Source organism: Oncorhynchus mykiss, chromosome 2, assembly GCF_013265735.2.
Source record: "Oncorhynchus mykiss isolate Arlee chromosome 2, USDA_OmykA_1.1, whole genome shotgun sequence".
Lineage (NCBI taxonomy): Eukaryota > Metazoa > Chordata > Actinopteri > Salmoniformes > Salmonidae > Oncorhynchus > Oncorhynchus mykiss.
In genome coordinates, this window is record NC_048566.1 from 26,731,761 (window position 1) to 26,745,820 (window position 14,060).

Here is a 14,060-nt window from a genome sequence, read left to right on the forward strand (position 1 = left end):
ACAACCCATGTTAATCACACCCTCTCGCCATGTTTCGGAGGGTGGTTACAGTTCACTCACACACACTTACACACACACACACACACACACACACACACACACACACACACACACACACACACACACACCACACACACACACACACACACACACACACACACACACACACACACACACACACACACACACACACACACAGAACCAGAAGACAACCGATCACACAGCATCAGAGAGAGAACATTCCTCCTCTGTGTGACTGGATAGAGGAGAGGATGCGGTGAGGTAGTGGGTGGAAGGTGATGTGGGGGACTGGTCGGTTCCAACCTATCAAAAGGGGACCTTTTGGGGGACGGCCGTGTGATTCACGTCCACGTCGGCCACGCTGAGAAGTGGCAGCATCGGCACAGGCAAGAAGCAATCTCACACCATCTTGGCTCCCAGAGTCCAATGAGGAAGGGCCTGATCAGCCTCTGCCTGTGACCATTGTTCAGAGGGTCTGATAAGTGTGATGTTATTTCCAGGGCCTATTTCACATCGACAGCCCCTCAGCAGGCGCCTAGCCGGCCGTGCACTGTGTCCTTCATTGATCTTTTCCCAGAGAAGACAAAGATAGATAAAGAGGAACACGGTGGTATGGTGAAGACGGACGGGTCTGAAAGGCAGGAGTAGAATTGTTAGTTAGAGACCATAGAAAAATCTGGACACCGACATCCAAACTCATTACCATGTCAACTGTAACATTTCCCTTGGTGTTCAAGCAAGTGTGATAACTATGACCCTGGTGTTCTTATTTGAGAACGATTACTTCTCAGAAGCATTGTTATACAGTTTCTTACTTTTCATTGGTATGCATTCTGACAAACCATCATAGTACTGTATTATGAAACTGCATAACAATAAACTCAGATACAAAACTGAACAAAAAAGTAGTTTGGTACTAGTGCCTATACGTCACATGCCAGTACATGAGAAGTTTCTAATCAAATCCATAATTTACCCCAAACTATATTGTCCCATACTAACCTTTCCAGCCCACAACAACCACTGAATCTCCTGAGAGGGCCTTATTAAGAAACACTGAGACATCATAGTTTGTATCGTTCCTCTGATCTTGCCCAACGCTATTATAGCAGGTCGACACGGGAGTTCAGATTCACATCGTCTTGTTTAAATCTTGATTTTGTGTGTCTAATAAACTGTATTGCTTTGCCTCATCAAGACTGATAGTTCTGTTTCCTGTGAGAGAGATGAGCACTTCCACATACAGTACATAACAACACAACGCTTCCTTCCTTCCTCCACCCGCCATCCCGCCCGGCTCCTAACAGGACTCCTCGGTAGTTAACGCTACTAATTAGTGCTCCTCTCTCCTATGGATCCATCTGCAGTTTCACAGACACAGGGGGGAGGAGGAGGAGGGAAGATTGTGTGTACCCCGATCTCTGCAGATCGAAACATTTTGCTACTCACCACAATCAGGGTATATGTTGGGGGCATTTGAGTCCGCCTGTCCAACTTCTCAATCTAAATAGTAATCCTTTTGATTTGATTGGTTTATTTGAATCCCCATTAGCTTTCACAGGGGCAGCAGTATTCTTCCTGGGCTCCACAAAAACAAAAAACCTGACAAGTAAGAAAACACTGATCGACAGTCACACAAGGACAGTCACACAAATGTAAAATACATCGATATACAAACAATACAACAAAAAATTATGTATTTGTTAGAGTGTCTGTGTGTTGGTTTGTCAGTCCCCTCATTTATATTGGTGTTGTCACTGTTGTTGTTTTTTAAGGAATGTACAAATGTAATGATATCAAACCTCTCATTCACTGTATGAGTACACAACCACTCCAGCCACATTGTCTCACGTCAGATAGCGTCCCTCCTCCACGACGCTCATCCCTCAATCGGTGCAGGTGGAATCAACGTGCTATCTGATGTAAGACAATGCACCAGACATGAAAGTAGCTATAGAAACTAACATAAACCCTAACCTGAACACACATCCTACCCAGAGGCACTTTTCAAGTTTCTCCTAAAGATAGAATCAAATGGACATTAATAATATAATTCCTCTCTAAATCTCTCCACTTCTAAATTGTCCCTCATCTCAACCAATAAGTAAAGGTCAGCTGGTTACCATGGTGATGGGTCAGGGGACTTGCCTTGCCTTTTTTGGAATGAAAAGGAACAGTGGAAGTAAGAAGAATCAAGGGACTTAGTCACAAGGCTCAGATCCACAAAAGGAGTGAGAGCACGGAGGATGTGAAGACAAATGTGTCCAATAGCCAATATCTAATTAAACAGGTAGTCTATGTGAGCAGCCGAGAGTACAGAGAAATAGTGCCTGTCTGCTCCTGCACAGTGAGGGTGGATGGAGGAGAGACCAGGAGCCACGAACAGGTCTCTTTTTAGCAAGGTCCCCGGTAAAAAGAGATACATTCTGAGAAAATGAATCTTTTATACATTCTCCTTTGGCACAAGAGAGACTTTTATCTCTGTCCCATTAGCATTTTTGGCGCTGAAGCAATTTACATTTTTATAGCATAATTAATGAACAAGAAAGTAATTTACATTTTCGCTCCATTCGCCGGGCACATTGTCTGGAGCATATTTGATATTTGGAGGGGGATGTATTTGGGAATGTGTGGGCGAGTTTGTGTGTCATTGTCTCTGTATTTGTGTGTGTCGATCAGTGTGTCAAGCAATGGGTGTGTGTGTGTGTGTGTGTGTGTGTGTGTTTGTGTGTGTGTGTGTGTTTGTGTGTGCATTGGGGAGGAGTGTGTGTGGAAGTTTTCAAGGAAAAGATGGAACAAAATAGGCCTTAATAAACAACAGGGGAGGAATAGAGGAGGAGAGGTGTTTTCAGGTGCAAATTGAGGCCAGAGGCGACCTGTCTTTTACTTCAGCTGGTGCTCACATCAAAAGGCTGGAGGCAGTCCTTCACAGCAAATTAAACCATTCAAGCAGCTCAAAGGGAAATATAATTCATACAAGTGTCATACATATTCCCGACAAACATAAAAAGAGAAACTGGGTCATTATTGTTTTGCTTTTTTCCCTCTCCAGGTTGATGACCCTTGTGACGGTTAACCCTGTAAAGCCTGGCTCTTATCTTTTGAAAAGGGCTCTCACGTTGATAGTGGTTTTCTGGCTTAAACATTAAAAGGAAAGTTAGAATAAGGAATATCCCATATTGCATTAATGTATATCAGTGAAAGAGAGCGACCCAGCACTATGTATTTTACTGGTTTGTGACTCACTAACATTGTCTCCGGTTAGAGAGGAATGAAGCAGCCCAAGAGTTAACACAAAGGAACTTTATTTAAACACACTGAGGAAGATTAATATGGGGATGAACATGGGAATGTACATTGGGATATAAAGTGGGAAAGATAGTGGAGTGGTACACTCTTAGAAAAAATAGTTCCAAAAGGGTTCTTTGGCTGTCCCCATAGGAGAACCCTTTGGGTTCCAGGTAGAATCCATATAGGTTCCAAGTAGAACCGTTTTGGGTTCCATGTAGAACCCTCTGTAGAAAGGGTTCTACATGGAACCCGAAAGGGTTCTACCTGAAACCAAAAAGGGATCTTCAAAGGGTTCTCATATGGGGACAAACAAAGAACCCTTTAAGGTTCTAGATAGCACACATTTTTTTTTTAGAGCATAGTGGTTCTGTAATGGACAGAAACAGAGGTAATTAATACACACACACCGAATGAATAGACCAGGGCACAAATGCATAGATACAGAATCTTACAGAATATAGCAGTAGTAAATGTGAAAGGACTGTATAGATTGCATATGCCATCTGCAGAGTAACACACAGCACAGTAAACTCAACATACAATAGACAATAATAGTAACTAACTATGAAGAACAATATACAAACGTCACACAACTCACTTTGAACACCCACACCATCCCACAAGTCCAGAGATATGAGTGAGTCCAGTTGTTGATGGGCAGAGGCAGATGTTGCTCTCTGCCACTGCTTGATGGAGACTGACAGTATAGTGTGACCTGCAGAGTCAAGACGATGGGCAGATGTCCGGACCTCTAGTAACCTCCCTAGCGATCACACAGGTCACACAGGTCAGAGGGAGTTTGAGGGGCAGGTTTTTGTTACCCACTAGAGTCTAGATTCTCAGGCTCCGGTCATGGGGGATGGGGAGTGGAGTGTGGAGCTTAGAGTTGTGAGGTGCTGATAACAGTCATCGGCAGGGAACTCGTAACAATCATCTTTAGTTTATTTGACCCTGAAATTAATGTGATTTATGCATACCTGTGGTCTAAATGATTAAGTGTTTTGTGGGGTAAATTATATCTGTTTTGAAACTGTCACCTGCAACAAGACAAGCAGTCAGGATGTGTTTTTTTCTCTTCAGCCAGGCTTCAAGCCAGACGTGATATAGACATCCAGGGGAAATTTTCCATTGAACTCTGTGACACTGCTATGTGTGTGAGCGTAATCTAATCAGGTCTGTACAAAACCTGAAGGCACAGAACAGAACAATAGCCTACGTGGTGGCAGAGGGGAGATTTCGGACATTGTCACATGCCAAAGTAGAACAGGCGTGCTAGTAAAATATGTAAACCTTGATTAAAGAGCAACAAAAAAATAAAATCCCTGCCAACACTGAGGCCAGCTGTGTCCCAGTAACGTGGCTGTAATTCTAATCAGGTTTTCCCACTCACAAAATGTGTTTCTAACACATTGAGGTTCATTGTATTTTCCAACATCAAATACAGTCAAAAAGCAATCCTATTTGTCACAAAACAGCTGAGTCACTCTCACAAGGTGTCCTACCTACACTTATAGAGAGAGACAGATGTTTACTGATGTGCCTGGCTACCCTGTAGCGCACCACAGCTACATGTCCCAGTAGAATTTGCCAGTAAAGTTCCTCCATATCGGCTGTCTGTCACAAACTGTATATAGCCTCGTTATTGTTATGTCATTTTCTTGTGTTACTTTTAGATTTAGATTTATTTAGTAAATTTATTTAGTAAATATTTCTTGAACTGCAGGTGGTTTTAAGAGCTTGTATTCAGCATTTCACTGTAAGGTCTACCTACACCTGTTGTATTCAGCATTTCACTGTAAGGTCTACCTACACCTGTTGTATTCAGCATTTCACTGTAAGGTCTACCTACACCTGTTGTATTCAGCATTTCACAGTAAGGTCTACCTACACCTGTTGTATTCAGCATTTCACAGTAAGGTCTACCTACACCTGTTGTATTCAGCATTTCACAGTAAGGTCTACCTACACCTGTTGTATTCAGCATTTCACAGTAAGGCCTACTACACCTGTTGTATTCAGCATTTCACAGTAAGGTCTACCTACACCTGTTGTATTCAGCATTTCACTGTAAGGTCTACCTACACCTGTTGTATTCAGCATTTCACTGTAAGGTCTACCTACACCTGTTGTATTCAGCATTTCACAGTAAGGTCTACCTACACCTGTTGTATTCAGCATTTCACAGTAAGGTCTACCTACACCTGTTGTATTCAGCATTTCACAGTAAGGTCTACCTACACCTGTTGTATTCAGCATTTCACAGTAAGGTCTACCTACACCTGTTGTATTCAGCATTTCACTGTAAGGTCTACCTACACCTGTTGTATTCAGCATTTCACAGTAAGGTCTACCTACACCTGTTGTATTCAGCATTTCACAGTAAGGTCTACCTACACCTGTTGTATTCAGCATTTCACTGTAAGGTCTACCTACACCTGTTGTATTCAGCATTTCACAGTAAGGCCTACTACACCTGTTGTATTCAGCATTTCACAGTAAGGTCTACCTACACCTGTTGTATTCAGCATTTCACTGTAAGGTCTACCTACACCTGTTGTATTCAGCATTTCACTGTAAGGTCTACCTACACCTGTTGTATTCAGCATTTCACAGTAAGGTCTACCTACACCTGTTGTATTCAGCATTTCACAGTAAGGTCTACCTACACCTGTTGTATTCAGCATTTCACAGTAAGGTCTACCTACACCTGTTGTATTCGGTGCATGTGACAAATAACATTTGATTTGTGGTGATCCCAACACTTGGCATTACTGAATCTGCTGGTGGTAACACATCTAAACGTGCACTCTAAGAAGTCTGACTGGGGCTGAAATAGAATTAATTAAGACTGAATACATTATCATAAAGAGAGAGAATCTAACTTGATTACTTCCCCTTAAGGCAATTCATCTCCGGCACCTGCTTTGATTTGATATGCCTTGCTCCTGGCATCCCAGGGGGGATTTCATTGCCATCTTATGCTTGTGTAATTACCATCAACTGGTGTGCACACAGACTCACCCTGAAGAGTCATTTGAAGATAATCAATAGATTGACTGGTTCCGTTGAATGAGCACCAATTATGGGATTCTACCTCCTCATAGAATGGAAGAGGTGGCGACAGGCCAGGAATCACTGATGGTGTGGTTGGGATTTATTACAAATAATGGAGAGGTCTATTTTCAGATTTATTTGCAGACTTATTCCCTATTATTTACTATAATATAGGTTTATTGTTTGAAATATGGCTGAACAGTCTAGCATGGGAGCCTTCCCCTTCAGGCCTTCTTCTTAGTAAAGCTTCTTGGAGTAGGGCGAAGACAAGTTGGCCCTTGACGCTGATCCTGGGTCAGTTTAGCATGTTCCTCACTAATGGGGTTGGGCGAGGGGAAACTGATCCTAGGTCTGTACCAATGGGGAACGTCACCCTGGAGCGGAATTCTCCCAATCCATTGTCTGTGGAATTCATGAGTTGCTGTCCGCTTCAATGGTGCTGAATCTCGAATCCGCTTTAGCACCATTGAACATTTTACTCTTTTGACAAATTCCAAATTTGAGTCAAAAGGAGACATATTTTCCTGCATCACAATTCATATTACAGGCCTACGGCATAGGGACTCAGTTGGCCAAAAAGAAAGCAATAATATGTGTTGGCACAATCATACATTACACAATAACTTATCCATCCCAGGGTTGCAGACATCCTGCAGGGAGGAAGAAGGGGAATGCCTTGTATCTTCCTCCCACCCTGTTCCTGAAGCCGCCTGTATTAAGTGAAGAGAGGCTCGAAGGTTGCAATGCATGTTCCCAGATAGGGCAACTCCTCCTTTCCTTCCTCACACACCTGAGAGAGAGTACCAGGGTCCTCGCAGCACACCACAGCCTATCTCTTTCATGCAAAGTAACGCCCAGTAGCAGTTTGGCAAGACGCCAGTTACTTTGGGAACCAAATCTAGGGCGGGGAGCGCGCACGGCGCGTGTGACGGGCAGCTGACGTTTCCAACTGTCCTCTCCCGCAACGGTAGATGCACACTGTGGATGTTTGTATAAGCGCTGGAGACGGCCGTTTTCGGCATTTTATTAACGACGGCCACGCATCGTCAGTTGCCTTGCATCCCCACGGAACATCATGCGAGTAGGAGCGACGCACCCAATGCCATGCTGAGCAACTCCCCGACTTTTCTGCTGGCTCTGACCACGGTAGCCGGACTACTCCAGCGGTGCCACGGCTGGAGCGACGAGGACCTCCTGTTACCCCCCATCAACTCCACCAACAGATTCTTGGCCAACTTGGAGGTGGACGTGCACTACTCGAAGAGATCCATGGAGGAGAGCGAAGCCTCCTCGTCAGACACTTCGTTACAGCCGTTGCCACATTGCAACGTCAGCGTGCAGAGACTTTTCCCCACCTCGCTGATGGCTCGTTGGGACAGCAACTTCGGTTTCCAGTGCGATGTGTTTATATATACCGCCAATAACAATGGAAGGGCTTTTTTCTCTGCTGCTATCAACAGAGCCATCTCACCTGTTCTCATCGAACACCTCGGAGTCACCGGCGGCCAGCAGGAGTTTAGACTGTGTGTTGGATGTGGCATGTCACGATACCGGCGATTCGGCAAGTCAAAGGCTCAGCAGACGGGGGATCCCATCAATTTCTGCTGTGTTGACTTCAGCCTTGACGAACTAAATGGGGACAAAAGTTGGAGATTGAACCGTAAACCCATCGAGTCAACTCTTGTGGCTTGTTTCATGACTCTAGTGATAATAGTGTGGAGTGTTGCTGCCCTCATATGGCCGGTGCCTATTATTGCAGGATTTCTGCCCAACGGAATGGAACAGAGACGGCCGAGATAAAGAATGATCAAATTCTGGAGATAAGCCCCCAAGCCAATAGGCTAAAAATACTGTAGAATACATATTTCAACGGTTTTTTTCACATTCTACCCGTATAAAAGAATGTCCGTTTCCAATTTTACCGTTTAGAATGAAAGAGTGTATTTTTGGTTTTGGTCTATTTCCTATTGATAGGCCTTCACTATAAGAAGACCAAAAGTTTTAAAGATAGGTTGTGGTATTGTAAATCTAGCCTCTGTATTACATTGTCTATAATAGGTGCATATGTAGAGTGTGTTAACATTTCACTGTAAACGGTGTTTGTATGGTTTTAAATCTTTGTAGGATTATTGCCTATGGCCCTGGCAGTGGTGTAGTGGTGCCCGAATAAGTGGGTATACTCTAATTTTGCCAAAAATGTCCCAAACGGTCCAGCCCGGCAAAGGAAAGATGCCCTGTGTGAAATATTATATGAGAAACAGTGACATACATTCTGTATTACCTAAAATTATATATTCCATATTGGTCTTTCACAGTCAGACCAACCCAAGCTGTACTGTGCAAGTAGGCTAATTGTAGACACACTATTGAAACAGATAAATTAGGCTGTCAACTGAGTCAGAAATTCAAAGGTTTCATATCTATTTATTTATATTCAGATGTTCACTCTCAAAGTCACAATTTGTTTTATAGAAAAACAACTAAATTGGATGTTCTATGTCCATAACAATGCTTTCAAAGTCCATAACAATGTCCATAACAATACCACATCAGGAGACCACTTTTGAGCTCTGGAAAATATCGAAGATAAACTATTTTTGTGTAGTTGCACTTTAATAATTCCAGTGTGATGGCACCTAGCACTGTTGTTTGTTAGTGGTATTTCTGTAGCACGTGAGATGGAATTTGCAAAACAAATGGCCACTGGATTAATGCAAATAATCATCATATCATTCTGCCATGTCATAGGCTACTTTGTAGCTAGTTAACATTTCCCAGTTTTTGGGAAAGCCTTTCCATCTACCAGAAGACGGCTTATTGTTAGCATCACTATATTTTTCCTGTTACTTAATTGTTTGAAACCTAGATGTTTTACTCCGTATTATGAGGCATGCCTTAGCATTTCTTCAATGGAGCCAATAGTCAAAATCCCACCATAGAAAGGAGGAGGCAATTATTTGATAAAGACTTCCTCGTATGCATTATCCTGTTCTTTCAACTTTATTTCATTGTCTAGCAGCCAAATGCATTATCCTATTCATATTAGCAACTGATGAAGGTTGTTGTATCTTTAGATCTCCCATAGTATCTACATTTCGTATGGATATTTCAATCTCCATCCATGAAACCTCTCACAAATGCGGTGCACATTTTAGAATGGTATTTTCCTGCTAATTTCATTTTGGAACATTCCCGTGTAGGCCTACCGCCATGTGCCCATTGCTGCATCTAAAATGTGAAGAAATAATAGTTTATCAACATTTAATTTAAGCATGAAGAAATACACGCAATGCCCACTGAAAACCTGTGCATACCCTCTGCTACACACACCACTGAAGCCTGCTATTTGTTGTGTTTATGTAGAGAGAAATTATAGTTTTCTCATGAACTTGAATGAAAAAGTGTGCTGTAATACGTGGTGGGTAGATCTTGTCAAGAATAAATGCATAAATGTCATAGGCCTACCTGAATTTATTTTGGATGTTGTATCAAATATTTTGACGTATAGGCAACCCCTCTCTGATATTGTTTAATATTATTTATGTTAGCTTTATCTATATAACACAATTAAATCTAAGCTGATAACATATTTGTATTTGTTTGTATGAGATAACATGAGTGAATAAATAAATAAAATGTATTTGTTTTACCAAATACGGAGGTGAGGAGACCTATTTATTTTGAACTAACGGCTTCGTGACCGATTACAAGAATAGACTGGTTCGGTGAAATATGCTATGGTCTGTAACTGAAAGAGAAACGACAATGCTCCATTCTCTGTTTGAGAGAGCTTCAGGGAATAGCAGCTGGGAATTTGCATTCATCTTTCAAATGTGAGTAGGCGATGAGAATATTTAGGTAAGCAAGTTGATGTGCTTATGTGTTTCTGAGTAACACACAAACCACTGTGTACAAACTGGTTGAATTTGTCAACACATGGAATCTACAGCTACAGCTTGTTTCAATTCAACCCAGGGTTAAAAAAAAAAAAATAGACCATACATACATACCTGAAACCTAGGGTTTCAAGCTTTGTTTGAGTTCAAATTTAATCTTCAAATGAATAATTTAAATGTTATGTTGGACTCACGTCTCCATCTCAACCAAGAATCAATGTTAAAGAATAGGACTAAATCAAACGTTAAATGCACTTTAAATACAGTTTTATTGGATGTAATCCTGTTTAACTTTGATTATTGGTTGAGATGGAGATGTTAATCCAACATATAAAATATTAATTTGTAGACAAACTGGAATTAACGCCAGACTAAGTCAGCGGCACAAAATATATATCTCCTTCAAATAGTGATATTTGGTTGCGTTGACAACAAAACACAATTGAATATCACTTTTGCGATACAGTAAATAGCCTAATAACTTGTCGACAAATTAACAAATTGTATGTTGGATTCACGTCTCCAACTAAACCAAAAATAAACGTTAAAGAATAGGATTAAGCCAGTGGCTCAGAGGAAACTATCAAAGCATTCGATATCCTTTAAATGTAGATGTTTGGTTGTGTTGTCAACCAAACACAATTCAATATTACTTTTGTAATAGAGTAAATAGCCCAAAACTAAGTATATCTTACCATCTAATGTAACAGTATTTATTCAACCTTAAAATGAGTAACACATCCATGGTCACAACGTGAAGTTAGCCTACTGTAGCTATAAATGGCTTCGTATGTCATCATTGAAAGTGTACATGTTCAAGATAGCATGCAAAGGTTGCAGGTCTGTGGAGATCTTGTAAGGGTTGTCGTCGGGAGAAAGAGAGGAGGACCAAAGCGCAGCGTGGTAAATGTTCATGATGATGTTTAATTAAAATTCAGAACACTAAACAATAAATTACAATGTGAATTTACCGAACCAGTACCGTGTGGCCCAAACACTCACACGGAAACAAACACCCACAAATCAAAAGTGAAACCCAGTCTACCTAAGTATGATTCTCAATCAGGGACAACAATTGACAGCTGCCTCTGATTGAGAACAATACTAGGCCGAACACAGAAACCAACATAGAAAAACAAACATAGACTGCCCACCCCAACTCACGCCCTGACCATACTAAAACAAAAACAAAGGAAGTAAGGTCAAAACGTGACAGATCTTCACAATTGCTATAATAATCTGTGCAGAATCTCGAACAGCATTGATCACTTGCACTGTGTACTTTCATGTAATCTCAACTGCAATCCAGGTAATTTGGTTGTGCTATGAGATTAACCCATTTAATCCCACATTTTTCCCAGACATGAAAATATCCAAATCTTGTGTCATTGGTAAGCTTTTGAAATAATCAATCATATTGTTTTAAAGTTTTCATGGAAAAGTAGGTATAAAGGTGTATTTTATAGCCGTGGGATAATGTGATGTATACTGAATTAACATATTTCTCCTATGCACTCATGAAAATGCTTATATATCCCAGCCCAGTTGTTAACACATTTAAAACTCTGTCACTGGCAGTCCCCAGCATTGCTACTAGAATGCCCCATCACATTCTAGTGTGACTATTTTACATATCAAAAACCCTTATACAACACGATATGAATACTGAGAGAAAAAACAAAAATCAACAACCATCAATGTATTTCAACGTTGTTACTTTAGTGCAACATGTACTGAAACATTAATAATGTAACTTTATTGTAACATTTTAACTTGTACTTTAGTGCAATATTCATTGTAACATTGTCTTTGTGACATTTTAGTGCAACATTCACTAACAACTGTATAGCAGTCGTGTGTCATTCATTCACATTGAACATAAAGGTAACATTTAGGATAGGGGTAGCCTGTAGAACATGCATTCAAGTAGAGGCCTACACTGAACAAAATAATATATATATATATATATATATATATATATATATATATATATATTATACATATACATATATACACATACATACATACATACATACATACACACACACACACACACACACACACACACACACACACATATATATATATATATATATATATATATATATGAGGTAGGCTTCAGGTAGGCTTCAGAACCAAGTGCACGATTAGTTTGTGCATCACTATCTTGAACTACGATCAGTCAGATGCTGTAATACAGTATGTCTTAAATCAATTGATCCTCTTTTCCAAAAACATTTCAGTCATTTTGATTGTCTTTTTCCATTTTTCGTCAACTTTTCTTTTCTTCCTAGAGTCCGTTGTACTGCTTCTCCTCACCCTTTATTGACTTTTCTATTTTTCTTTCATTGGCTTTTTCAGCCCTATTTCATTCTCTCTCATCTACTTTTCTGCTGTCCATGGTATATCTTGAAGCACTCAATGTGCAGTGGCGCTTTGCATTTCTCACATGCATAGGTAGTGCGTTTGTCACAATGACGACATCTGTGGAACCGGTGCATCGTGTTGATTGGCCAGTGAGAAGCTTTTTCATATCTTGCCTGATCTTTAATAGTAGCAGCCAGTAGAGATCTCCTTCCGTGGCTCAGTGGTTTCGTGCCAAACATTTGCATAAGAGACTGTGCCACTATCCATGAGAAGGTGAGCAGGTTGATGGTTCCTCCCATAACATCTCTGTAAAATAAATGGCTGTTTACGAGTGCACTGTTGAGAGACCATGCAAAGATGGGCCACCACCACTTCTTAGACCTGATGGAAATATGGTATCTTGAAACCTGTAGGTTGTGAAGTTTAAAACCACCCATATGCTCATTGTATCGGTTGATGCATTTTGGTTGTGGGACTTTGTCAAAAGGCACGTCGCTCCTTGTTCCATCTCTTGACAGAGGTCTCACTGCATTTCTCCTCCATGTTTGTTGCCACTGTGACAATGTTATTGTCTTTCTAACGGACCAGCACCTTGTCTCCTTGGGTCAGAACCTCAGAGGTTCCCCGGGGTAACTTCATGAAGTCCTTCTGTGGCTTGAATGGGACATCAAACAGACGATTTTGCCTCATCGTTCCAGAGCTCCCATATCCTCTTTTTGTCATTTCATCGAGGAGTGCAAGCAAAGTGAAGAGGTTGTCATGAAGGATCTTGCAACCTTGAGGCACCTGAGATTGCTCTGCAACACCAAGAGCGACACTGGGTCCATGACCCAACCCAGTCTCAGGGAGGAGAGTGTGGGGTGGTGAGGGGTAGGTCATCATCACTGATAATGTTGTTCCTGTCATGATCAGTTTGCATAGGTTCAGCATATACATTCAACAGCCTGGCTGGCAAATGGCCTGTCTCCCCCTCATAATCCATATCTGACCCATCGCTTGTCTGGGCAGTCACCTAGATCCAACATATCCAGAACTTGACACAAAGTGAAACTAAAATAAATAACAGAGTAGAAAGTTAGGTCAAACAAGAACTATGTATGTGTATATCTATATCTATACCTAGATGCACTGTGTTATCCTGCTGGTCACTATTGTTGCTGTCAACATGTTTACACATTCTATGACCACACTGAACAAAGTTGAGTAATTGCAAATGCATATATCAATACTAGACACCTTAAAGATGACGTATACCAAAAATCTTTTTCCTATCTGAATGTTAACATACTTTACTAACCTTTTGTTTGGGAGCTTTAATGCAGCCATTGTCTTCTCATGGTGCAACCAGGAAGTAAACAGCTCTGGTCATGTGACAATTTAAAATAAACATGTAACACTGCACATATTTAATTGAGACTCTTTATTATTTCA

The 14,060-nt window shown here is 41.0% G+C and overlaps 1 protein-coding gene across 1 annotated transcript; it reads left to right on the forward strand.

Annotated features, from left to right (window-relative positions):
• The first annotated feature begins 7,163 nt into the window (after nucleotides 1-7,163).
• Nucleotides 7,164-10,020, forward strand: LOC110485091 (transmembrane protein 158). The gene is made up of 2 exons (XM_036943668.1): nucleotides 7,164-9,107; nucleotides 9,145-10,020. Exon 1 carries the CDS (start codon nucleotides 7,471-7,473, stop codon nucleotides 8,164-8,166), a length of 696 nt encoding a protein of 231 aa, XP_036799563.1. The 5' UTR covers nucleotides 7,164-7,470; the 3' UTR covers nucleotides 8,167-9,107; nucleotides 9,145-10,020.
• Nucleotides 10,021-14,060: the final 4,040 nt, after the last annotated feature.

Excerpts from the sequence above, each read along its gene's own strand:
- LOC110485091 (XM_036943668.1), top strand. The coding sequence starts at position 7,471 with ATGCTGAGCAACTCCCCGACTTTTCTGCTGGCTCTGACCACGGTAGCC.